The 27,115-nt window shown below is 45.5% G+C and overlaps 1 protein-coding gene across 3 annotated transcripts in view; it reads left to right on the forward strand.

Moving 5' to 3' along the window:
* Positions 1 to 27,115, forward strand: part of LOC140195654 (plectin-like) — a 435,007-nt gene that overhangs the window by 61,149 nt on the left and 346,743 nt on the right. For 2 of the 3 annotated variants that reach the window (XM_072254355.1, XM_072254356.1), the window contains exons 2-3: positions 657 to 697; positions 19,724 to 19,792. In XM_072254355.1, the coding sequence (XP_072110456.1) occupies positions 657 to 697; positions 19,724 to 19,792 (110 nt within the window). The remainder of the gene's footprint in view (positions 1 to 656; positions 698 to 19,723; positions 19,793 to 27,115) is intronic. The other variant, XM_072254359.1, reaches the window with a different exon arrangement.

The following is a 27,115-nucleotide window of genomic DNA, read 5'->3' on the forward strand; positions in this document are numbered from 1 at the left end:
AGACTCTTAGATAGCTACACGGAGCTTAGAAAAATAGAGGGCTATGTGGTAGGGAAATTCTAAGCAGTTTGTGGAGTATGTTGAATAGTTGGCACAACATTGTGGGCTGAAGGGCCTGTAATGTGCTGTAGGTTTCTATGTTCAATGTTCTCTTGGGGCTGAGAGAAAAGTTGGATCAGCCATGATTGAACAGTAGAGCAGATGTGGTGAGCCAAATGTCCTCATCCACTGCTAAGTCTTATGGTCTGATGGGAGTGGGAAGCAGAGAGGGGTGGGGAGTGGGGAGGAGAGAGGGGTGGGGAGTGGGGAGGAGAGAGGGGTGGGGAGTGGGGAGGAGAGAGGGGTGGGGAGTGGGAAGGAGAGAGGGGTGGGGAGAGGGAAGGAGAGGGGCTGGGGAGAGGGAAGGAGAGGGGGTGGGGTGTGGGAGGGAGAGAGGGGGAGCTGACGAGGGGAAAGGAGAGGAGAGGAGTGGGGAGGGTAGTGGGAAGGGTAATACGGGAAGAAATGGGGAAGAGAGTGGGGTGAGCGAGGGCCAGGTGGGGTGCAGGAGTGCTGTGGATTTGACTGTTCCTGCATTCATCGAGTACAGACATGATGGGCTGACGGAAAGCCTCTCACGTCCCTCTGCAGATCTGATCTCTACTTTTGCCCCACAGGCACAGGGGAACGCCGGGTGAAGCGAAGGAACGATCCTGAGGTAGGTCTTCTATCTCCAAAATCTATTGCTCAAGTGTAGGTGGGAGAGAGAGAGAATGGTGCTGTTCTGACAGGTGCAGACACTCAAACACCCATCTGATGGGCAAAGTGAACCTCGCCACACCTCCGGAAACACAGCTGACACCCACCTCACCAACTCCAGCTGAGAAACTACGTCCTGCACTCCTGAACACTGAACACAGACACCACCCACTCCCCAGTCCTGAACACTCACACTGTCCCTCACACTCACACTGACCCTCACACTCACACTGACCCCTCACACTCACACTGACCCCTCACACTCCTGAACGCTCTCACTGTCCTGTCCCAGCTCCTGAACACTCACACTGACCCCCCACGCTGTCCCCTCATACTCACACTCCTGACCGCTCACACTGACCCCTCACACTCACACTGACTGCTCTCTCACTCTACACTCCCAGCTATTGAAAGACCACAGACTCCCACCAGACTCTCCCTCATCAGCCACAGCTGGGACACTGACCTTCCCAATCTCACTTAAGGGATTGAATGGTGTGCTCTCATTTGGAGGGAGGGTACCGAGGGTTTGGCTCTATGCTGGTGTGCTGTCTCAGGGCAGTGGAGAGACAAAAGGCTTGGTGTCAGGGGAGAGATGGGGGAAACAGAAACGGAATCTTCTTGTTCGTTGCGTGGAGGCTGACGGACAGCACTGCCAGCCACCGTCCACAGATAAGGGCAGATCTCTGGAGTCTGGAGTTATATGTCATCTGTGTAGCTCATGGTTGGGATACCAGAGGTACTCTGATCCACGTGTGGGTAACCACGGGAACCAGTCCTGAAGGAGATCTGAAATGTCTACCTCCTGCACATGGGCTCAGTTACCTGTCCAAGGACTCTGAGTGCTGTGCAAAGCAGTGAAGAAGGCTTGCAGGATACCTGAGAAACATTCACAAAAAACTTGGGGAACTCAACAGGTCAGGCAGCATCCGTGGAAATGATCATTCAACGTTTTGGGCCAAAACCCTTCATCAGGACTGTAGAGGGAAGGGGCAGAGACCCTGTAAAGAAGATGGGGGGGGGGGAGGGTGGGAAGGAGAAGGCTGGTAGGTTCCAGGTGAAAAACCAGTAAGGGGAAAGATAAAGGGGTGGGGGACGGGAAGCAGGGAGGTGATAGGGAGGAAAGGTGAAGAAGGAATAGGGGAAAACACAACGGGTATTAGAAGGAGGCGGAACCATGAGGGAGGTGTTAGGCAGCTGGGGGAGGGGGCAGAGTGAAATAGGGATAGGGGAAGGGAGGGGGAGGGAATTACCGGAAGTTGGAGAATTCTATGTTCATACCAAGGGGCTGGAGACTACCTAGACAGTATATGAGGTGTTGCTCCTCCAACCTGAGTTTAGCCTCATCATGGCAGTAGAGGAGGCCATGTATGGACATATCCAAATGGGAATGGGAAGCAGAGTTGAAGTGGGTGGTAACCAGGAGATCTTGTCTGTTGTGGCGGATGAGGTGCTCGACGAAGTGGTCCCCCAATCTGCGTCGGGTTTCACCAATGTAGAGGAGGCCACACCGGGAGCACCGGATGCAATAGATGACCCCAACAGACTCACAAGTGAAGTGTTGCCTCACCTGGAAGGACTGTTTGGGGCCCTGAATGGTGGAAAGAGAGGACGTGTAGGGACAGGTGTAGCACTTACGCTTACAGTGATACGTGCCGGGTGGGAGATCCGTGGGGAGGGACATGTGGACCAGGGAGTCGCGGAGGGACTGATCCCTGCGGAAGACGGAGAGGGGTGGAGAGGGAAAGATGTGCTTAGTGGTGGGGTCCTGTTGAAGGTGGCAGAAGTTGCGGAGGATAATGTGCTGGATCCGGAGCCTGGTGGGGTGGTAGGTGAGGACAAGGGGAACTCTGTCCCTGTTGTGTTGGTGGGAGGATGGGGTGAGGGCCGAAGTGCGGGAGGAGATGCGGGTGAGGGCATCATATGGGAGCCCAAGCATGGGAGGATGAACCCTGGGCGCCCTCCTAAGACTATGGTCAACACACTCCTAGAAGACAGCGGCGCGGCTAATGTAGATGAAATGAACACACTGATGAGGGAGAGGGAGAAGTGGAGAGTCCGTCATCGTGCCCGACGTCGGCCCCCTAGGCCTGAGTCGACGTAGTAGTAGTAGTAGTAGAAGAGTCCATAGGACACTCAAAGCAGCTGCGCAGTTTGACTCTGTGGTTAAGAAGGCGTACAGTGTATTGGCCTTCATCAATCGTGGAATTGAATTTAGGAGCCGAGAGGTAATGTTGCAGTTATATATGAACCTGGTCAGACCCCACTTGGAGTACTGTGCTCAGTTCTGGTCGCCTCACTGCAGCAAGAATGTGGAAACCATAGAAAGGGTGCAGTGAGGATTTACAAGGATGTTGCCTGGATTGGGGAGCATGCCTTATGAGAATAGGTTGAGTGAACTCGGCCTTTTCTCCTTGGAGCGACAGAGGATGAGAGGTGACCTGATAGAGGTGTATAAGATTATGAGAGGCATTGATCGTGTGAATAGTCAGAGGCTTTTTCCCAGGGCTGAAATGGTTGCCACAAGAGGACACAGGTTTAAGGTGCTGGGGAGTAGGTACAGAGGAGATGTCAGGGGTAGGTTTTAACTCAGAGAGTGGTGAGTGCGTGGAATGGGCTGCCAGCAACGATGGTGAAGACGGATATGATAGGGTCTTTTAAGAGACATTTAGATAGGTACATGGAGCTTAGAAAATTAGAGGGCTATAGGTAAGCCTAGTAACTTCTAAGGTAGGGACATGTTCGGCACAACTTTGTGAAGGGCCTGTATTGTGCTGTAGGTTTCCTATGTTTCTACCACTGCCAACAGATGGTAATTTTCCCCAGGTTGACCAGTCGACCATTGTAATTGTATACAAGCCTACCACTGTGTAAGTGGGATGAAAAATGGCAGATGGAAATTAATGCAGACAATTATGAGATGTTGCACTTTGGGAGGAGCAATAGGGCACTGAGGAGTACAGTAGAATAGAGAGATCTGGGAATACAGATCCATAATTCCTTGGAAGTATGCCACAGGTAAATAATGTTTTAAAGAAAGCTTTTGGCACTTGGGAGTCCTTTGAAGAATTCCCTAAAGGTTAATTTGCAGGTTGAGTCTGTGGTGAGGAAGGCAACTGCGATGTTCACATTCATTTCAAGAAGACTAGAATGTAAATGCAAGGATGTAATGTTGAGACTTTATAAAATACTGGTGAGGCCTCATGGAGAACTGTGAGCAGTTTCAGGCCCCTTATTTTAGAAAGGATGTGCCGCCACTGAAGAGGCTTCAAAGGAGGTTCACAAAAATGATCCCAGGATTGAACGACTTGAGATATGAAGAGTATTTGATGGCCCTGGGCCTGTATTCACTAGAATTCAGAAGAATGAGGTGACCTCATTGAAACCTGTTGAATGGTGAAAAGCCTTGATAGAGTGGAGAGGACGGTTCCTATGGTGAGAGAGTCCGAAGGATACAGCCTCAAAATAGAACATAGAAATCTACAGCACATTGCAGCCCTTCTGCCTAGTGTTGTGCCGACCATGTAACCTACTCTAGAAGCTGCCTAGGATTTCCCTAGCACATAGCCCTCTATTTTTCTAAGCTCCATGTACCTGTCTAAGAGGCTCTTAAAAGACTCTATTGTATCCACCTCTACCACTGTCACTGGCAGTGCATTCCACACACCCAACACACTGAAAAACTTACAATAGACAACAGGGCAGAATGGCCTACTCCTGCACCTTCGAGCCAGCACCGCCATTCACTGTGATCATGGCCGATCATCCACAATCAGTATCCAGTTCCTGCCTTATCCCCATAACTTTGATTCCGCTATCTTTAAGAGCTCTATCCATCTCTTTCTTGAAAGCATCCAGAGACTTGGCTTCCACAGCCTTCTGGGGCAGAGCATTCCACATATCCACCACTCTCTGGGTGAAAAAGTTTTTCCTCAACTCCGTTCTACCTTTGACATCCTCGCGTATCTACTTCCAAGCACCTTAAAACTATGCCCCCTTGCATTAGCCATTTCAGTCCTGGGGACTAAAAGCCTCTGGATATCCACACGATCAATGCCTCACATCATCTTATACACTTTTGTCAGGTCACCTCTCATCTTCTGTTGCTCCAAGGAGAAAAAGCCAAGTTCACTAAACCTATTCTCCAAAGGCACACTTTCCAATCCAGGCAACAGCCTTGTAAATCTCCTCTGCACTTTTTCTGTAGTTCTGTAGTATCCACATCCTTTCTCTTGTGAGCAGACCAGAAATGAACACAATATTCCCAAGTGCATCTGACTAAGTTCTTATATAGCTGTAACATTACATCATGGCCCTTCACCAATCCCACTGTTTGATCCTCCACACTGTTAAGAGTCTTACCATTAACATTATATTCTGTCTTCAAATTTGACCTAACAAAATGAACCACCGCACTTAGCTGGGTTGAACTCCATCTGCCACTTCTCAGCCCAGTTCCGCATTCTACCTATGTCTCGTTGTAAGCTCTGACAACCCTCCAGACTATCCACAACACCCCCAACATTTGTGTCATCAGCAAAATTACTAACTCACCCTTCTACTTCTTCATCCAAGTCATTTGTAAAAATCACAAAGAGGAGGCGTCCCAGAACAGATCCCTACATAACACCATTGATCACCGTCCTCCATGCAGAATATGACCCATCTACAACCACCCTTTGCCTTCTGTGGGCAAGCCAATTCTGGATCCACAAAGCATGCCTTCTTACTTTTGAATGAGCCTTGCATGGGTAACCTTATCAAATGCCTTACTGAAACCCATATACACTACATCTACTACTCTACCTTCATCAATGTTTTGTTAAATCTGCAAAGAATTCAATCTGGCTTGTAAGGCATGACCTGCCCTTGACAAAGCTATGCTGACTATCCTTAATCAAATTATGTCTCTCCAAATGCTCATAAATCCTGCCTCTCAAGATCCTCTCCAACAACTTGCCCACTTGAAGTGAGACTCACTGGTCTATAATTTCCTGGGTTATCTCTACTGTCAGGACGCTGGAGCAGGGATCCAATCGCAGACCCAGTACTGTGCACACAGTGATATTAATTGAGTAACAAATCCCAAGGTGCAAACAAAGTCCCTAAGACCATAAGACGATAAGATAAAGGAGCAGAAGTAGGCCATTCGGCCCATCGAGTCTGCTCCGCCATTTTATCATGAGCTGATCCATTTTATCCTATTTAGTCCCACTCCCCCACCTTCTCACCATAACCTTTGATGCCATGGCTACTCAGATACCTATCAATCTCTGTCTTAAATACACCCAATGACTTGGCCTCCACTGCTGCCCGTGGCAACAAATTCCATAGATTCACCACCCTCTGACTAAAAAAATTTCTTTGCATTTCTGTTCTGAATGGGCACCCTTCAATCCTTAAGTCATGCCCTCTCGTACTAGACTCCCCCATCATGGGAAACAACTTTGTCACATCCACTCTGTCCATGCCTTTTAACATTCGAAATGTTTCTATGAGGTCTCCCCTCATTCTTCTAAACTCCAAGGAGTACAGTCCAAGAGCGGACAAATGTTCTTCATATGTTAACCCTCTCATTCCCGGAATCATTCTAGTGAATCTTCTCTGTACCCTCTCCAACGTCAGCACATCCTTTCTTAAATAAGGAGACCAAAACTGCCCACAGTACTCAAGTGAGGTCTCACCAGTGCCTTATAGAGCCTCAACATCACATCCCTGCTCCTATACTCTATTCCTCTAGAAATGAATGCCAACATTGCATTCGCCTTCTTCACTACTGACTCAACCTGGAGGTTAACTTTAAGGGTATCCTGTACAAGGACTCCCAAGTCCCATTGCATCTCAGAACTTTGAATTCTTTCCCCATTTAAATAATAGTCTGCCCGTTTATTTTTTCTGCCGGCGTCAGCTCCAATGATACCTAGTTTCTTGAACCTTCCGTAAATTTTTTCTTCTTCTTAACTAGATTGTCCACCTCCTTTGTACACCATGGTTCTTTTAACATAACACCATAGGATATAGGAGCAGAAGTAGGCCTTTCAGCCCATTAAGTCTGCTCCGCCATTCATTCATGGTTTATCCAATTCTTCCATTCTTTCACTCTCCTGCCTCCTCCCCAGACCCTTTGATGCCCTGGCTAATCAAGAACATATTTATCTCTGCCTTAAATGAACCCAATGGCTTGGCCTCCACAGCCACTTGTGGCAACAAATTCCACAGATTTACCACCCTCTGACTAAAGTAATTTATCTGCAATTTCTCAGCATAAAAAGAAGTGGTTGCAACACTGACCCCTCTGGAACACCACTAGTCACTGGCAACCAACCAGAAAAGGATTCTTTTATTCCCACTCCCTCCCTCCTACCAATCAGCCAATGCTCTAAACATGCCAGTAACTTTCCTGTAATACCATGGATACTTAACTTGGTATGCAGCCTCATGTGTGGCACCTTAAGTCCAAATATACAACATCTACCACATCCCCTTTATATATCCTATGTGTAATCTCCTCAAAGAATTCAAACAGGTTCATTGGGCAATATTTGCCTTTAAAGAAACCATACAGACTTTGTTCTACCTTGTCCTGTGTCACCACGTACTCCATAACCTCATCCTTAATAATTGACTCCAATATCTTCCCACCCACTGAGGTCAGACTAACTGCTCTATACTTCCCTTTATTTAGTTTATCTGCCATCTCTTTGGCTTTTATGTTGGCTTTGACTTGTCTTGTTAGTCATGGGTTGTGATGTCTTGCCTTTCGAATACTTCTTCATCTTTGGGATGTATATATCCTGTGCCTTTCGAATTCCTTCCAGAAATTCCAGCCATTGTTTCTCTGCTGTCACCCCTGCCAGTCTTCTTTTCCAATTGATTCTGGCCAACTCCTCTCTCATGCCTCTGTAATTCCCTTTGCTCCACTATAATGCTGAAACATCTGACTTTAGCTTCTCATATTTCAGGGTGGATTTGATCATATTATGATTACCACTCCTCAGGGTTCTTTTACCTTAAGCTCGCTAATCAATTCCAGTTCATTGCCAACACCCAATCCAGAATAGCTGAACCCCAATTGGGCTCAACCAAGACCTGTTTTAAAAAGCCATGGATACATGAGCTAGAGGGCTCAAGTTGGATCTTTATCTCTGGGGCAGAGGAAAATGAGGAGCCCAAAACTGCACACAATACTCCAAGTGTGGTCTCTCGAGTGCCTTACATGGCCTCAACATCACATCGCTGCTCTTATATTCTACACCTTTTGAAATGAATGCCAACATTCACAACCAACTCAACCTGGAGGTTAACCTTTAGGGTATCTTTCACAAGGACTCCCAAGTCCCTTTGCATCTCTGCATTTTGAATTCTCTCCCCATCTAAATAATAGTCTGTCCGTTTATTTCTTCCACCAAAGTGCATGACCATACACTTTCCAACATTGTATTTCATTTGCCACTTCTTTGCCCATTCCCCTAAAGTATCTAAGTCTCTCTGCAGGATATCTGTTTCCTCAACACTACCCGCTTCTCCACCTATCTTTGAATCATCGACAAATTTAGCTACAAATCCATTAATACGGTAGTCCAAATCATTGACATACATCATTAAAATCAGCAGTCCTAACACCGACCCCTGTGGAACTGCACTGGTAACCGGCAACCAGCCAGAATAGGATCCCTTTATACTCTACCATCCCTTCCCTGCCTCAATGGAACATACCTACGCAGAACATCATACAAGTGTTCCCTGAACATTTGCCATATTTCTGCCGTACATTTCCCTAAGAACATCTGCTCCCAATTTATCTTCCCCAGTTCCTGCCTAATAGCATCATATTTCCCTCGACCCCAATTAAATTTTTTCCCAAATTGTCTGCTCCCGGTTGACCACTATCCATAGTTAGTAATTGTACTCAGTTCTACCACTATCCACATATTGTAACTATACCCACGTCTACACATCCTACTTGTAGCTATGTCTACCACTGTCCACACATTTTAATTGTACCAAGATCTACCTTTGCCAACACATTGTAGTTTTCCACAGGTTGACCACTGTCCACACATTGTAATTTTACCCGTCTCCACCACTGTCCACACATTGTAATTTTACCCATCTCCACCACTTTCAACACATTGTAATTGTAACCAGGTCAACCACTGCAAACACATTATAATTGTACTGAGGTACAATTGCTAACACACTGTAATTTTACGAAGGTGTACCACTGCCGATGCATCATGCTTCTACCCAGTTTTTCCACTGTCCACACAATGTAATTGTTCCAAGTTCTACCACTGCCAACTCATTGTAATTGTACCCAGGTATAGCACTGTCCACACATTGTGTTTGTACTGTAGTTGACCACTGTTCACACATTGTCATTGTACCTAGGTATACCATTGTGCACACAATGTAATTGTACCCAGGTCTATCACTTCCCCCACATTATAATTGTACCCATGTCGACCACTGTCCACATATGGTAATTGTACCCAGATCTTCCACTGCCAACTCTTTGTAATTGTACCCCGGTCGACCAGTGTTGCCCCATTATAACTGCACCCAGCTCTCCCGCTTCCTTTGCTGGCTTGGACCACATGCTCACAACTGTGTGTAAAAGCTGCCCCACTCACATTATACCTGTGATCTGAAGTTTCAGACTCCCTACCCTGGGAACAGAGCTTTGCTTGCTGTGCAGCAAATGCCTGTATGTCAGTTCAGACATTGACAGGGATGAACAGGCCAGGAAGCTGCTGAGCAGGCTGTTTGCATTGTCCTCCGCTGACCCACGACCCGCAGGCTGTTCTGCGACTGAAGTCATGTGTGAAGTTGAAGCAGCTGGCAGTGAGTGGGCAGCGCTCTGTAAGAAGGTTCCTGGGGGTGAGCAAATCGACAAACATGCCTTTGTCCAACTCAGCTCAGAGGCAGTTTTTGTTGCCGAGATGGAGACTCTGAGACTCTTACTTTGTGATGGACTCCACTGTAAATCTGCAGCTTTGGCAATGGTCCACTAAAGCCTGCAGGTCTGTATAACACGCAGGATCTGCAGAGCTGAGCCTTGGGCTGAATGCAAAGGCAGAGAGCAGCCTGGGGCCTGAAGACTATCCACAGTCTCCCTTTGCTCACCTTCCCCTCCTCCCCCACGACCCCCTTTGCCCACTAGCCAGTAATCTGGTATTGTGGATGATCGAGGAGATGTTTCCGATGGTGGGGGAGTCGAAGACCAGAAGGCAGAGGCAAGAAAGTAGAACTGAGAGGGATTTATTTCTCCTTCCTCCACTTCCCCTCTCCTTCTTCTCCCCCTCCCCCACTTCATCTCCCACTTCCCTCATCTTCCTCTACACCGCCCCCCCCACCTTCCAATCCCCAAAACACTGCCTTTCCCAAACTCCCCGTCTTCCACCTCCCCCTGCCTCCCACCACCTCTGTTCTGGATCTCTAAAGTGGTGTAGCCAGAGGAGACTGTCATACCTCTCCTCCTGTCTGCACGCACCCCCCCCACTCCCATCTATTGCAAACTCCAATTTCCCTCCACACCCTTTGATCATCAGTGCCCAGTAGGTCAGTTAAGTTCCCATAGACTGACCAAGTGAATCCCAGGACATGGTGGAGAGGGGAATGAAATATCCAGAGCCCTGGTACAGATATATGCATCATCTTTAGCCATAAGTAAAGAAACATCCACAGGTGGCGATACAAATCTACCAAAGGAGGTGTAAAGTGTTCCTTCCCTCCGCTAGCCTGGAGGTCACCCATGGGCAAGGTGTAGCACCCATCAGGGTGACATGAAGCCTTAGCAGCAGGTGATGGATGGTCGTGTGAGCAGCTAGTGCAGATCACAAGCCCTGGTTATGTGACCACTGACGCCAGGCAGACAGTCTCTGAAGAGTATTGATAATGGCTGGGGTTACCTATCTTCTAAAGACACTGCCCAGAAGAAGTCAACAGCAAGCCACTTCTGTAGAAAATTTGCCAAGAACAATCATTGAATCTTAGAACAGCACAGAAACAGGCATTTCAGCCCATCTAATCCATGATGAAACTACTTAAACTGCCTATTCCAATCGACCTATACCAGGATCATAACCATACATACCCCTACCATCCATGTACCTGTCCAAACTTCACTTAAACGTTGAAATCGAGCTCACATGCACCACTTGTGCTGGCAGGTCATTCCACACTCCACAACCCTCTGAGTGAACAAATTTCCCCTCATGTTCTCCTTAAACTTTTCACCTTTCATCCCTAACCCATGACCTCTGGTTATAGTCCCAGCAAACATCAATGGAAAAAGCCTGCTTGCATTTATCCAGTCCTTACATACCCCTCATAATTTTGTATACCTCTATCAAATCTCCTCTCAATCTTCAATGTTCTGAGGAATGAAGTCCTATACTATTCAATCTTTCCTTATAACTCAGGTCCTCTAGACCCAGCAACATCTTTGTAAATTTTCTCTGTACTCTTTCAATCTTACTTACATCTTTCCTGCAGGTACAGGAACTGCACGCAATACGCCAAATTAGGCCTCACCAATGTCATATACAACTTCAACATAACGTCACATCTCCTGTACACACAAAATGCTGGAGGAAATCAGCTGGCCAGCAGCACCAATGGAGAAGAGTAAATAGTTAACCAGGACTGATGAAGGGTCTCCACCTGAAACGTCACCTCTTCCATTGATGCTGTCTGGCCTGCTAAGTTCCTCCAGAATTTTGTGTGTGTTGCTAGGATTTCTAGCATCTGAGATTTTCTCTTGTTTAAGATCTTCCCCCATCTCTTCTGGCTCCACACATGGATATCCATTCTGATCTTCCAGAGGTCCAATTTTGTCTCTTACTGTTCTTCTGCTTTTAGCATGGCTGTAGAATCCCTTAGGATTGTCCTTCATCTTGTCTGCTAGGGTAACTTCATGCTTGAACTTTAGCCCTCCTGAATTTATTCTTAAGCGTTCCTTGCATTTCTTATATCTCATAATCACCTCATTTGTTCCTACCTGCCTATATCTGCAATGCACCTTCTTTTGTTTCTTAACTAGGACCTCAATAAATCTTGAAAGCCAAGGTTCCCTGCACGTCCCCTCTCTTTACCTTTTATTCTGACAGGCACATACAAGCTTTGTACTCTCAAAAGTTTTGGCTTTTGAAGGCTTCCCACTTACCAACCACACTTTTGCCAGAAAATAGCCTGCCCTAATCCACACTTGCCAGGTCATTTAGAAACATAGAAACATAGAAAACCTACACAATGCTGTGCCGAACGTGTACTTACTTTAGAAATTACCTCGGGTTACCCATAGCCCTCTATTTTTCTAAGCTCCATGTACCTACCCAGGAGTGCATGGAATGGGCTACCGGCAACAGTGGTGGAGGCGGATATGATAGGGTCTTTTAAGAGACTCCTGAATAGGTACATGGGGCTTAGAAAAATAGAGGGTCATAGGTAACCCTAGGTAACTTCTAAAGTAAGGACATGTTTGGCACAGCATTGTGGGCTGAAGGGCCTGTATTTTGCTGTAGGTTTTCTATGTTTCTGTGGTTCTAACCTGTAGCACAGTAACAGATTGGCATGTATGATGTTGTAGAACCATGGCTGAAATAATATTATAGCTGGGAGCTTAATATTCAAAGATATACAATATATCAAAAGGACAGGCAGGAAGGCAGAGGGGGCGGGATTGCTCTGTTGGTAAAAAATGAATTCAAATCATTAGAAAGAGGTGACATAGGATCAGAAGGTGCTGAATTGTTGTGGGTAGAGCTAAGGAACTGCAAGGTTAAAAAGACGCTGATGTGGTCAGGATGTGGTCTACAAATTACAATGGGAAATAGAAAATGCAAGCCAAACGGGGAAGGTTAGAATAGTCTTGGGAGATTTCAATATTCAGGTAGATTGGGAAAATTAGTTTGGTGCTAAATTTCAAGAGGGTGTGGTGGGGGGAGGGAGACAATTTCTAGAATGCCTAGAAGATGGCTTTTGAGAGCAGCTCATGGTTTTGTCCACCAGGGAATCAACTATTCTGGATCGGTTGTGGTGCAATGAACCTAAATAGATTAGAAAGCTTAAGATAGAATAACCCTTCAGAGAAAGTGATCATAATATGATTGAATTCACCCTGAAATTTGAGAAGGAGAAGCTAGAGTCAGATGTATCCTTATTTGAGTGGAGTAAAAGGAATTACAGAGGCATGAGAGAGGATTTGGTCAGAATCAATTGGAAAAGAACAGTGGCAGGGATGACTGTAGAGCAACAATGGCTGGAATTTCTGGAAACAATTCAGAAGGCACAAGATATACACATCCCAAAGAGGAAGAAGTGTTCTAAAGGCAAGATGACAGAACCATGGCTAACCAGAGAAGTCAAAGCCAACATAAAAGCCAAAGAGAAAGCATATAATAGAGTAAAAATTAGTGGGAAGTTTGAGGATTGGGAAGCTTTTAAAAGCCAACAGAAAGTCATTAAGTAGGTAAAGATGGAATACAAAAATAAGCTAGACAATAATATTAAAGAAGACATCAAAGCATTCTTCAGTTACACAAAGTGTAAAAGAGTAGTGAGAGTGGATATCAGAGCACTGGAAAATGATGCTGGAGAGGAAATGACAGACAAACTGAATCAGCCTTCACTGTGGAAGACACCAGCAGTATGGTGGAAGTTCCAGGTGTCGGGGTCATAAAGTGTGTTTAGTTACCATTACTAGAGAGAAGGTTCTTGGGAAACTGAAAGGTCTGAAGGTAGATCTGTTACCTAGACCAGATTGAGTACATTCCAAGGAGTTGAAAGAGGTGACTGAAGAGATTGTGAAGACATTAGTAACAATCTTTCAAGAGTTACTAGATTCTGGAATGGTTCCGGAAGACTGGAAAATTGGAAATGTCATTCCACTCTTTCAGAAGGAAAAGAGGAAGAAGAAAGGAAACTATAGGCCAGTTGGTCTGACTTCAGTGGTTGGGAGGATATTGGAGTCAGCCAGCCATCATCTTATAGAATAGGATCAACAGGCCTAATGGCCTACTCCTGCTCCTATTTCTTATGTTCTTATGAGTCAAAAAGGGAGAGAGACGGAGGTAAGGAAATTATAGGCCACTTAATCTGATTTCAGTGGTTGGGAAGATGTTGGAGTCAATTATTAAGGATGAGGTTTCAGGGTACTTGGAGGCACATGGTAAAATAGGCTACAGTCAGTATTGTTTCCTCAAGGAAAAATCTTACCTGTCAAATCTGTTAGAATGCTTGGAAAAGATAGCAAGCAGGATAGACAAAGGAGAATCAGTTGATGTTGTGTCCTTGGATTTTCAGATGGCCTTTTAGAAGGTGCCACACATGAGGCTGCTTAACAAACTCTGAGCCCACGGTATCACGTGACCGGCAACAATGACTATCAATTGAGTCAGGTTTAATAAAAACAAACAAACACCTATTAGGCTTTGCTCAAAAATAACGAAATGTATTTAAAGACTAACTTAACTGGAAGTTAACTGCTATACAGCACTCTGGAACAGTTCTTAAAAGAGTAAACACGAAAACCGTTCTTAAAGTGGTAAATTCGAACACAGTTCTTAGAATGGTAAATTCAAAAGTCCAGGAGATTTATACAGTCAATTAGGATAGACTTTCCTGAAGTAAATAATTCCTCGAAGACGTGATGTTACTGTTGATCCCAGCCGGTACCTGCCTTGTCCGCAGGATTCACGATGACAGAAATAAAACGGTTTAAAGGAACTGACCTTTTCCTCTGAAGAATAAACACTGTGCAATCCTTGCTACTTTAGCAGAGGATATCTCAAAATGCAGGTCACTATTTCTTGAACGAAGATTCAATAAAGGTCAATCCTCTCCAAACCCGCCGAACGATATCAGCTTTATTTGACTCGGCAAATTCCTGTGCTTTGGTAAGGTCTTCACTCTCCAATACTACTTACAATAGAAAGTAGAACTCCACTTTAAAACAAAACTGTGTCATAAGACGAATACGCAGCAAAATGGAGTATCTGATGAATTAAATAATGAACTAAACTTAAAACTAAACTGGAAAAACTAACTGCATCACACCAGGGGTCTCCCCTTATATACCTGGTGAGAACATGCCATCACGTGATCTCACACTGGCGGGAAAATTACATCATGTGACCTCCACAAGACCATTACATCATGCTCATCAGATATTCAATTACATCATGGTCATAAGGCAGTCGCAAGATACCCATGAGGTATGTAACAACAGTATTACAGCAAAGATTGTAGCATGGATAAAGTAGTGGCTGATTGGCAGGAGGCAAAGCGTGAGAATAAAGGGAGCTTTTTCTGGTTGGCTGTCCATGAATAGTGGTGTTCCACAGGGGTCTGTATTGGGACTGATTGTTCTTACATTATATGTCATTGGTGGATGATGGAATTGATGGCTTTGCTGCAAATTTTGCAGATGATTTGAAAATAGGTGGAGTGGCAGTTTGTTTTAAGGTAGTAGAGAGGCTACAGAAAACCTTAGACTGATTAGGAGAATGGGCAACGAAGTAGCAGATGAAATATTGTATCGGGAATCATATGGTCCTGCACTTTGGCAGAAAAAATGAAAAGGTTGACTATTTTCTAACATAAAGAGAAAATTAAAAAACTGAGGCACAAAGTGACTTGGGAGTCCTTGAATTTTCAGGTTGAATCCGTGGTGAGGAAGGCAAATGTGATGTTAGCATTCATTTCAGGAGGACTAGAATATAAAAGCAAGGATGTAATGTTGACACTTTATAATGCACTGGTGAGGCTTTACTTGAAGTATTGTGAACAGTTTTGGTGCCCTTACCTTCGAAAGGGTGTGTTGAAACTGAAGAGGGTTCAAAGGAGATTCATGAAAATGTTCATGACATCCTGCCGAAGTGTTTCAGCCGAAAACGTCAACCGTTCTTTTTTCCGTAGATGCTGCCTGGCCTGCTGAGTTCCTCCAGCATTTTGTTTAGTTGCTCGGATTTCCAGCATCTGCAGATTTTCTCTTGCTCATGAAAATGTTTCCAGGATTGAATGGCTTGTCATATGAAAAGTGTTTGATGGCTCTGGGCCTGAATTCACTGGAGTTCAGAAGAACAAGGAGTGACCTCATTGAAGCCTATCAAATGGTGAAAAGCCTTGATAGAGTGGATGTGGAGAGAATGCTTCCTTTGATGGGAGAGTCTAAGACCGGAGGACATGGCCTCAGAACAGAGGGGCATCCTTTTAGTATTGAGATGAGGAGGAATTGCTTTAGCCAGGGAGTGGTGAATTTGTGGAATTTTTGCCACAGACAGCTGTGGAGGCCAAATCTTTATGCATATTTAAGGCGGAGCTTGACAGATTCTTGATTGGTCAGGGTATGAATAGATACATGGAGAAGCCAGGAGATTGGCTGAAAGGAAGATTGGACCAGTCACGATGAAGTGGCAGAGCAGACTCAATGGTCAAATGGCCTAATTCTGCTCAAAGAAATATAAAGCTTGATAGAGAATTTTTGATGATTGATGGGGGTGATTGATGAAGGTTGAGCTGTGGAAGTTGTCCACATGGAATTTAGTAAGGCATTTGACAAGGTCCCTCATGGGAGGTTCATCCAGGGGATTAAGATGCATGGGATCCTCTACACATACTTTGATAGATGTACTTTGAATCTTTGAATCCATGATGACTTGTCCATTTGGACTTAGAATTGGCTTGTCCATTGAAGACCGATGGTAGTGTTTGATGGAACATTTTTTGCCTGGAGGTCTGTGATCAGTGATGTTCAGCAGGGATCCATACTGGGACCTCCATTATTTTTAATATACCCTCAGTGGCCACTTTACTAGGTACTTTCTATGGTGGTCTTCTGCTGTTGTGCCCATCCTCTTCAAGGTTCGATGAGTTGTGCATTCAGAGATGCTCTTTTGCACACCACTGTTGTAACACATGGTTACATGAGTTCATACTGTCTTCCTGTCAGCTGTCACCAGTCTGACCGGTCTCCTCTGACCTCTCTCATTAACAAAGCATTTTCACCCACAGAACTGCTGCTCACTGGATTTCGTTTTTTGCTTTTCACATGGCATCAGCATGGTCAAAGTCAGTTCGATCACATTTCTTCCTCATTCTGATGATTGGTCTGAACAACAACTGAACCTCTTGAGCATGTCCTCATGGTTTTATGCATTGAGTTGCTGTCACATGATTGGCTGATTAGCAAATTATGCAAGTAGGTGTACCTAATAAACTGACAACTGAGCGTCTATAAATGGCCTGGAGATAGAGTGGGCACGTGGCCAAGTGGTTAAAGCGTTTGACTAGTGATCTGAAGGTCATGAGTTCGAGCCCCAGCCGAAGCAGCATGTTGTCTCCTTGAGCAAGGCACTTAATCACACATTGCTCTGCGACGACACTGGTGCCAAGCTGTATGGGTCCTAGTGCCCTTCCCTTGGACAACATTGGTGTCGTGGAGAGGGGAGACTTGCAGCATGGGCAACTGCTGGTCTTCCATACAATCTTGCCCAGGCCTGTGCCCTGGAGAGTGAAGACTTTCCAGGCGCAGATCCATGGTCTCACAAGATTAACAGATGCCTTTGCTTTACTTTACATAGATAGATGGATGAGTAGAATGAAAACTTCACTTGAGCAGAGCATCACAGGCACACAAGATCAGAGAGGTTAGATTAGATTATGAGGACCCTCAGTCCTTGTTTATTGTCATTTAGAAATGCATGCATTAAAAAATGATACAATGTTCCTCCAGAATGATATCACAAGAAAACACAAGACAAACCAAGACTAAAACTGACAAAATCACATAATTATAACATATAGTTACAACAGTGCAAAGCAATACTGTAAATTGATAAAGAGCAGACCATGGGCACGGTAAAAAAAAAGTCTCAAAGTTCCGATAGCCCCATCATCTCACGCAGACGGTAGAAGGGAGAAACTCTCCCTGCCATGAACCTCCAAGCACCGCAAACTTGCCGATGCAGCACCATTGGAAGCACCTGACCACAGCCGACTCTGAGTCCATCCGAAAACTTCGAGCCTCTGACCAGCCCTCCGACAGCAAGCACCGAGCACCACCTCTGCCGAGCGCTTCGACCGCGCCCCGGATGCCGAGCAACAAGCAAAGCCGAGGACTCAGGGCCTTCTCCTCCAGAGATTCTGGATCACACAGTAGCAGCAGCAGCGAAGCAGACATTTCAGAAGTTTCACCAGATGTTCCTCCGTGCTCTCACGTCTGCCTCCATCAAATCAGGATTGTGCACGGCACCCTACTTGATAGATAACAGATATCATCATCACCGGAGTGGCTGCTGCAAGCTGCGTCGCGTTGCCATCTTCTCCTCTTATGTTTTCCAACAAGAAAAACATAAGTTATACAACAAAAGCAGAATTAAAACAAAAAGAAGCAAAGTCCATTTCAGTGCAAGGTGATCAGAGTCATAGTATTGCTAAACGGTAGTTGTAGTCCAAGTCCTGATTCCCTGAAAGTGGCGACACAGGTAGACATGTTGGTGAAGAAGGCTTTTGGCATGCTGGCGTTCACTGCACAGGGCATTGGATGTAGATGTTGGGATTTTATGTTGCAGTTGTTACGAGACATTGGCGATGCTGCATTTGGAGTACTGTTGACAGTTTTTGTCACCCCACTATAGGAAAGACATCATTAAACCGGAACGCATTCAGAGAAGATTTATAAGGATTGCCAAGATGTTACAGCAGAGGTTAGGGAGGCCAGGGTTTAAGTTCTTCGAGTGTAGGAGATTGAGGGGTGACCTTACAGAGGTGTATAAAATCATGACAGGGTGAATGCACTCTCTTTTTCTCATAGAAAAGGAATAAAAAACCAGAAGGCATAAGTTTATGGTGAGAAGGGAGAAATTTAATAAAACTGATGGAAAGTTTTAGTAAGTTTGCAAGTGACACTAAAGTAGGTGGTACAGTGTAAAATGAAGAAGGTTATCAGAAATTACAGAGGTATCCCGTTCAACTGGGTATGTGGGCTGAGGAATGACAAATGGAGTTTTATTCATTGTAAGCTGTTGCAATTTGGAAAGGCTAAACCAGGTAGGTCCTTCACAGTGACTGCTCAGGCCTTGGGAAGTGTTGCAGAACAGAGGGAGGTAGAAGTACAGCTACAGATAGGATAGTGATACAATGAGCTTCACAACTATGTGAAGTCACAGGTATGCAATTTAGTGAAGTGGACTTTTGGCATGCAGCCCTTAATCAGTCAGGGCATTGAGTATAAAAGTTAGGAGGCCAGTTGAAAAGGGGACTGGCTTGGCCAGACTTGGAGTACTGTGTTCAATTTTGGTCATCCTGCCTAGTAAACTGGAAAGAGTACAGTAAAGATGTACAAAGGTTTCACTAGGACTTGAGGGGCAGAGTTATAGAGAGGTTGGACAGGCAGGTATTTATTTCTTGGTGTGTAGGAGATTGAGATGTGATCTTGCAGAGGTGTATAAAATCATGAGGGGCACAGAAAAGGTGAGTTCTCAGAGTTAGAAATATCAGTCATAGATTTCAGGTAAGAGGGAAAAGATTTAACATGAGCTTAAGGGCAACCTTTTTTAGACGAAGGATAGTGAATCAGGGCAACCAGAGAAGTAGTTGAGGCAGCTACAATAAGAACTTTTAACACAGAGTTCAACAGGTACACGGATAGGAAAAAGTTAGAAGATTATGGGGCAAATACTGCCAAATGGGACTCGGATGGGTGGGCACATTGGTTGGCTGGGATCAGTTGGGCCAAGCCCTTGTCTCTGAGCTATGTACTTCTGTGACTCAACGGAGGGTCACAAGCATCCGTAAGATATCTAATGGATTTGTTTCTAACAGTAGGGATGAACTTGGAATGAGGGACAAGTTATTGGAATCACCATTGGGAGCAAGGTTAGACATGTTGCCAGGTCAGAGTGGCCCTGTACCATGGGTTTCAAAAGAAACGTCTGCAGAAATAGAGACATAGGCTCTAGATTTTCAAAATTCACTGTTTCAGGAAGCTGCTAACGAATTGGAAACCACAAATGTCACTCCCTTGTTCAAGAGGAAGGAAGACAAAAACTGGGTAACTATACGCCAAATGGCTTAACATCTATAATGGACAAGATGCTGCAGTCTGTAATCAAGGAAGAAATGGTGGTTTGTTCAGAGAGATGGAATGTAATCAAACTGAGTAAGTATGGCTTCTTGGAAGGTAAATGCTGTTTGACCAAGTTACTTGAGTTCTGAGGATGAAATAAGCAGCGTTAACAGAGAGGAACCCATGGAGGTGCTGCTTCTGATCAGGCAAGTAGTTCTCACCCATCCACTCAAGTGTTTGTTTTCCTCAGGCTCTCTGACCTTTGAGCAACATTATGGTCCTTTGTTTCAGCTCAGATTACAATATAATCTCAAACTAGTCTTGTTGATTACAGTTTTTCCTGATGGGGGAGGAAGAATTTTCTGGGAGATGGGGAAGAGAGGGGAATAGAATTGGCAGGATTGCTTGACGAGGAATGGCAGTTTTAATTGAGGCACAAGAGACCGCCAGAGATTCCTGACGCAGGGTTTTGACCCAAAACATCATTGATTCCTCCAACCCCACAAATGCTTCCATATGGGCTGAGTTCCTGCATCAGACTGGATGCTGGCAGAGATTACGTTGCTGTAGCAACGTTTCCCAACCTGCAGTCCACAGACCTCTCAGACAATGGAAGGGGTTCATGGCATCAGAAAGGTTGGAAACCCCTGATACAGGGTCTCCTGGTGCTGGGGAATCCTCCTTTCCCTTTTGCTTATTAATACACCTTCATTAAGCCACTCATAACTGTGGAATTAGGGACAGTGCCAAGAAGATTTACCAAGATAATTTCAGCAAGGCATTTGATAAGGTACCCCATGCCAGGCTTATTGAGAAAGTAAGGAGGCATGTGATCCAAGGGGATATTGCTTTGTGGATCCAGAATTGGCTTGCCCTCAGAAGGCAAAGAATAGTTGTAGACAGATCATATTCTGCATGGAGGTTGGTGACCAGTGGTGTGCCTCAGGGATCTGTTCTGGGACCCCTACTCTTAGTGATTTTTATAAATGACCTGGATGAGGAAGTGGAGGGATGGATTACTAAATCTGATGATAACAGAAAGGTTGGGGGTGTTGTGGATAGTGTGGAGGGCTGTCAGAAGTTACAGCAGGACTTCGATTGGATGCAAAACTGGGCTGAGAAGTGGCAGATGGATTTCAACCCAGATAAGTGTGAGGTGATTCATTTTGGTAGGTCAAATATGATGGCAGAATACAGTATTAATGGTAAGACTCTTGGCAGTGTGGAGGATCAGAGGGATCTTTGGCTCAGAGTCCATAGGATACTCAAAGCTGCTGCGCAGGTTGACTGTGGTTAAGAAGGCATACGGTGCATTGGCCTTCATCAACCGTGGGATTGAGTTTAGGAGCCGAGAGGTAATGTTGCAGCTACATCGGACCCTGGTCAGACCCCACTTGGAGTACTGTGCTCAGTTCTGGTCGCCTCACTACAGGAATGATGTGGGAGCTATAGAAAGGGTGCAGAGGAGATTTACAAGGATGTTGCCTGGATTGGGGAGCATGCCTTATGAGAATAGGTTGAATGAACTCAGCCTTTTCTCCTTGGAGCGACGGAGGATGAGAGGTGACCTGATAGAGGTGTATAAGACGATGAGAGGCATTGATTGTATGGATAGTCAGAGGCTTTTTCCCAGGCCTGAAATAGCTAGCACGAGAGGGTAGTTTCATGGTGCTTGGAAGTAGTTACAGTGGAGATGTCAGGGGTAAGTTTTTTACTCAGAGAGTGGTGAATGCGTGGAATGGGCTGCTGGCGACTGTGATGGAGGTGGAAACGATAGGGTTTTTTAAGAAACTCCTGGACAGGTACATGGAGCTTTGAAAAATAGAGAGCTATGGGTAACCCTAGGTAATTTCTAAAGTAAGTACATGTTCAGCACTGCATTGTATGTTTCTAAGAGGCTGCCTGGACTAGAGAGAATGCCTTACGAGGATAGGCTTTTCTCTATGGAGTGAAGGAGGATGAGAGGTGACAATAGAGGTGTCCAGGGTGATAAGAGGCAAAGATCAAGTGGATAGCCAGAGACTTACCCTCAGGGTGGGAATGACTAGTACAAGGGGACATAATTTTAAAGTGATTGGAGATAGTACAAGGGGATGTTCGACGTAAGTTTTTTTTTACATGGAATGCACTTCCAGGAGTGGTGGTAGAGGCAGATACATTAAGAATATTTAAGAGACTCTTCAGCAGGCACATGGATGATAGAAAAATAGAGGGCTATGTGGAAGGGAAGAGTTAGATTGATCTTAGGGTTGGTTAAATGGTCGACACAACATTTTTAGAAAAATGGTCTCCTGCACTGTTCTTTGTTCTATTACACAGTGAACAGAGGAGTGTGTTAGAACACAGAGATCTGGGAATATTCATTGAAAGTGATATCACAGGTAGAAGGGTCATAAAGAATGCTTTTCGTACATTGGCTTTCATATATCAAAGTACTGAGTACAGGAGATGGGATGTTACGATGCAGTTGTGTAATACATTGGTGAAACTGAATTTGGAGTGTTGCATGCAGTTCTAGTCACCTACCAACAGGGAAGACATCAATAAGATTGAAAGAGTGGAAACAGAATTTTCAAGGATATTGCTGAGACATGAGGACCTGAGTTATATGGACAGGTTGAATCAGTTAGGTCTTATGCCTTGGAGTGCAGGAGAACGAGGGGAGATTTGACGGAAGTGTACAAAATGATGAGGAGGATAGACAGAGAAAGTTATAGGGAGTGAGAAAAGCTTTTCTCCTCAGGTTGGGTGAGACTAGAAGTAGAAATCATAGGTTCAGGGTGAAAGGTGAAATATTTAAGGGGGGGGTCATCTTTACTCAGAGGGGTGTGGAATGGATTCAATTGTAACGTGTGTTGAGACTGTGGGGAATTATCTCGTGTTCTAGATAGAGTGGATGTGGAGAGGATGTTTCCTATAGTGGGGGAGTCTAGGACCAGAGGACACAGATAGAGTGGATGTGGAGAGGATGTTTCCTATAGTGGGGAGTCCAGGACCAGAGGACACAGATAGAGTGGATGTGGAGAGGATGTTTCCTATAGTGGGGGAGTCCAGGACCAGAGGACACAGATAGAGTGGATGTGGAGAGGATGTTTCCTATAGTGGGGGAGTCTAGGACCAGAGGGCACAGCCTTAGAACAGAGATGAGGAGAAATTTCTTTAGCCTGAGGTTGGTGAATCTGTGGAATTCATTGCCACAGATAGCTGGGGAGGCTGTCATTGAGTACATTTAAAGCGGAAGTTGATAGGTTCTTGATTAGTCTGGGTGTCAAAGATTACGGGGAGAAATCAGGAGAAAGGACCAAATCAAAATCAAGTTTAGTTATCATTCAACCCATATATGGATACAGCTGAATGATTTAGTGTTCTCCTGGGGCCAAGGTGCAAAACGTAAAACAAAAATAAAGAGCATTTAAAATAATATGAGAGAAAAAAAAGAGCATAGTCGCGCAGGAAAGCACATTTTTAGTCCAAGACCTTGAGTGCCATGTCCCACAAATTGATGGTTCCTGGCAGTCCAACCTGTAATTCCATCAATCCAGCACTGGACGGCAGCATCAATGGGAGAGGCTACCCCCACCCCCCAAACCGAGCTACACCGCCTCCGGAATGCAACCTACGGTGCCTCTGGTGTCTTCTCCTCCCCGCTGCTGCGGGTAGGCCCGTGGCTTGAGGCCTAGTCCTTGCTGCAATAGAGGTGACACTGCTGCCTCGCCTCCTGACTCCCCACCAAACAAGGGAAACAGGCCTGTGCAGTGGGGTCTTGCGATTGCAAAAGAAACGTTCAAAGCAGTTAATCACGTTTTCTCTGCACACTGCCTTTGCACACCAACTCCGAGGCCTTTGAGTAGCAGGCAGCAGCACGGACTGCACCCAGGCCAGCTCCTCCAACCCAATCTGGCCCCTCCCACCTCCCATGGCCCGGCAGCCCGATCTTCCTCTCGCGGCCCGGCGGCTGTGTTCTCCCATCGTGGTCCAACAGCCCAGCTCTCCCCTTGCAGCCCAGCGGCTTGACCCTCTTCCTGTGGCCCAAAGGTCAGCTTTCCCTTCTTAAAACTGCCGGCTGGCTCCTATGACACGCCGGCCATCTACTCCGAACAACGAGCAGCTCACTGATGCAGTAGACCTGATGTTACTGGAGTCCGGTATAGACAATTGAAAAGCATATTTAATAAAGAAAAAGCACCTTTGGTTGGCCCATGAGAGGCCACTGCATCTGCACATGCCACCATCTTACCATTTGATAAGCCGAATACCCTAATTTTTCCGATCTCTTTTAGTCCTATGGTTTAACCGCTGACAAATGAAGGTGAACATGCACATGCCTTCCTTACCATTTCAGCCCTTGTGCTCAGGATCGGAGTCAAGTTCATTATCGCTGACATTTGTCATGAAATGCGTTGTTTTGCAGCAGCAGTGCAATGCAATACATATACTTTATATTACAGTAAGAAATATATAGTATTTTAAAATTAAGTAAGTGGTGAAAAAAGAGAGCAAGAATAGAAAGGTCCTGTTCACGGGTTCACTGCCGTTCGGAAATCAGATGGCAGAGGGAAAGAAGCTGTTTCTAAAACATTGCATGTATGTCTTCAGGTCTCCTCTCTGATGACAGCAATGAGAAGAGGGCATGGCCTTAATGATGAATGCTGCCTTTGTCTTTCAAGATGTCGATCTGCTCCCTGTGATCCCTCTGTACATAAATATAGGCCCTGAGTAGGCAGAAGGGTTTTGTGTAATTAGCTTCATCAGTTTAGCACAGGATGGTGGGCTGAATGACCATCTCCGTGTTCTGTGTGCATCGATGATGTTGTCCCCCAGAAGTCGGTCAGGGTCTTCCTGAACCTGAAGCCCTGGATCAATTGTTCTGTGCGGGCATTACCGCGCGACATAAAGCTTACACTGCCAGTGATAAACAGGAGCTCAAGAAAAGCAGCTACGATCTGCGCAAAGCTATCAAAGCTGCGAAACAACAATACAGAGACAAGATTGAGTCAAGATTCACAGCGAATAGCACACAGGACTTGTGGCGAGGGCTGTATACCATCACAGACTTCAAAGCCAAACATAGTGGTGCCGCCAACACTGCGGCCTCTCTCCCAGGTGAGCTCAATCGCTTTTACACTTTGTTCGATGTTGCTAACTCTGAACTTTCGAGGAAAGCCACCGCTACAATCTGCAACCCGGTCATCTCTGAGGGTGAGGTATGCAGATGTTTCCAATGAGTGGACAGTCGGAAGGCCGCGGGACCAGATGACATCCCAGGCCAGGTACTCAGGTTGTGCGCAGCACAACTGGCAGGTGTGTTTACAGACATTTTTAATCACTCCCTCTCCCAGCGCAGAGTGCCCTTCAGCTTCAAATTATCCACCATTGTCCCTGTACCAAAAAAGACCAAAGTAACATGCCTGAATGACTGGCGTCCTGTCGCACTCACCTCAATCATAAGCAAATGCTTTGAGAGGCTGGTCAATGATTACATCTGCAGCTTGCTACCACGCACAATGGACACCCTACAATTCGCCTACCAACACAACCGATGGACAGATGATACAATAGCCACTGCTCTACATACCATCCTTACACATCCAGAGAAGAGGGATGCTTATGTGAGAATGCTGTCCAAGAACAGTTCAGCATTCAACACCATAGTTCCATCCAGGTTTGACAAGAAGATCAGAGACCTCAGCCTTGACCCTGCTTTGTACAGCTGGATCCTGGACTTCCCATCAGATGGCCAACAGGTTGTAAGACTGGGCTCCCTCACTTCCAACCCTCTGACACTCAATTCAGGAGCCCCTCAGGGCTGCGTACTGAGTTCCCTCCTTTACTCCCTGGATACCCATGACTGTGTCACCACCCACAGCTCCAATCTGATAATTAAATTTGCTGACGACACTACGTTGATTGGCCTTATCTCAAACAATAACAATGTGGCCTACAGGGAAGAAGTCATCTCTCTGACACAGTGGTGTCAAGAAAACAAACTCTCCCTCAATGTTGCAAAGACAAAGGAGCTGGTTGTGGATTACAGGAGGAATGGAGATGGGCTAACCCCTATTGACATCAATGGATCTGGGGTTGAGAGGGTGAACAGCTTCAAGTTCCTTGGCATCCACATCACCGAGGGCCTCGCATGATCTGTACACACCAGATGTGTGGTTAAAAAAGCACAATAGCGCCTCTTTCACTTCAAACGGTTGAGGAAATTTGGTATGGGCCCCCAAATCCTAAGAACTTTCTATAGGGGCACAATTGAGAGCATCCTGACTGGCTGCATCACTGCCTGGTATGGGAACTGTACCTCCCTTAATCTCAGGACTCTGCAGAGAGTGGTGTGGATAGCCCAGCACATCTGTAGTTGTGAACTTCCCATGATTTAGGATATTTGCAAGGACAGGTATGTAAAAAGGACCCATAGGATCATTGGGGACCCAAGCCTCCCAACCACAATCTATTCCAGCTGCTACCATCTGGGAAACGGTACCGCAGCATAAAAGCCAGGACCAACAGGCTCTGGGACAGCTTCTTCCACCAGGCCATCAGACTGATGAACTCATGCTGACTTGAGTGTACTCTATATTACATTGACTGTTCTATTTATTATAAATTCTTATAAATTACTATGATTTCACCTTGCACATTTAGATGGAGATGTAACGTAAAGATTTTTCCTCTCCATGCATGTGAAGGATATAAGAAATAAAGTCAATTCAATACATGGTACTGGTGAAGCTGCACCTGGAGTACTGCGTGCAGTTCTGGTCTCCTTACTTGAGCAAAGTTATAATGGATTTGGAGATGGTGCACAGAAAGTTCAGCAGGTTGATTTCAGGGATGAGGGGGGTAGTCTGTGAATAGAGATTGAGCTGGATTGCACTATACTCATTGGAATTCAGAAGAGTGAATCAGCCAGTACATCACCCCTCCCCCACTACCTTCTATGGACAAGACAACTTGGGATCTAATCTACCATCTAAACCTCTCCTATTCACATTGCTGCCCAATGTCTCTGAAACACTGTGATTGTAAGATTTAGCACTTTCTTCTGAAAAAAGTCCAACGTTCCCAATCTTCCAAGTGTCAGGCACCATTCCAGAAACGTTATTGATTGCAATCCATCTCAGGATCTCTTTGTACTGACTCCCTGCTTTCTGTATGCAGCCCATCCTCCCTGGTATTATTAACCTCATGTCTGCCACGTCCATCAGAGACCATAAGACATAGAAGCAGAATTAGGCCATTCAGCCCATTGAGTCTGATCCCAGATCCCATTCAACCCCATACATCTGCCTTCACGCCGTATCC

This window comes from Mobula birostris, chromosome 3, assembly GCF_030028105.1.
Source record: "Mobula birostris isolate sMobBir1 chromosome 3, sMobBir1.hap1, whole genome shotgun sequence".
Classification (NCBI taxonomy): Eukaryota; Metazoa; Chordata; class Chondrichthyes; order Myliobatiformes; family Myliobatidae; genus Mobula; species Mobula birostris.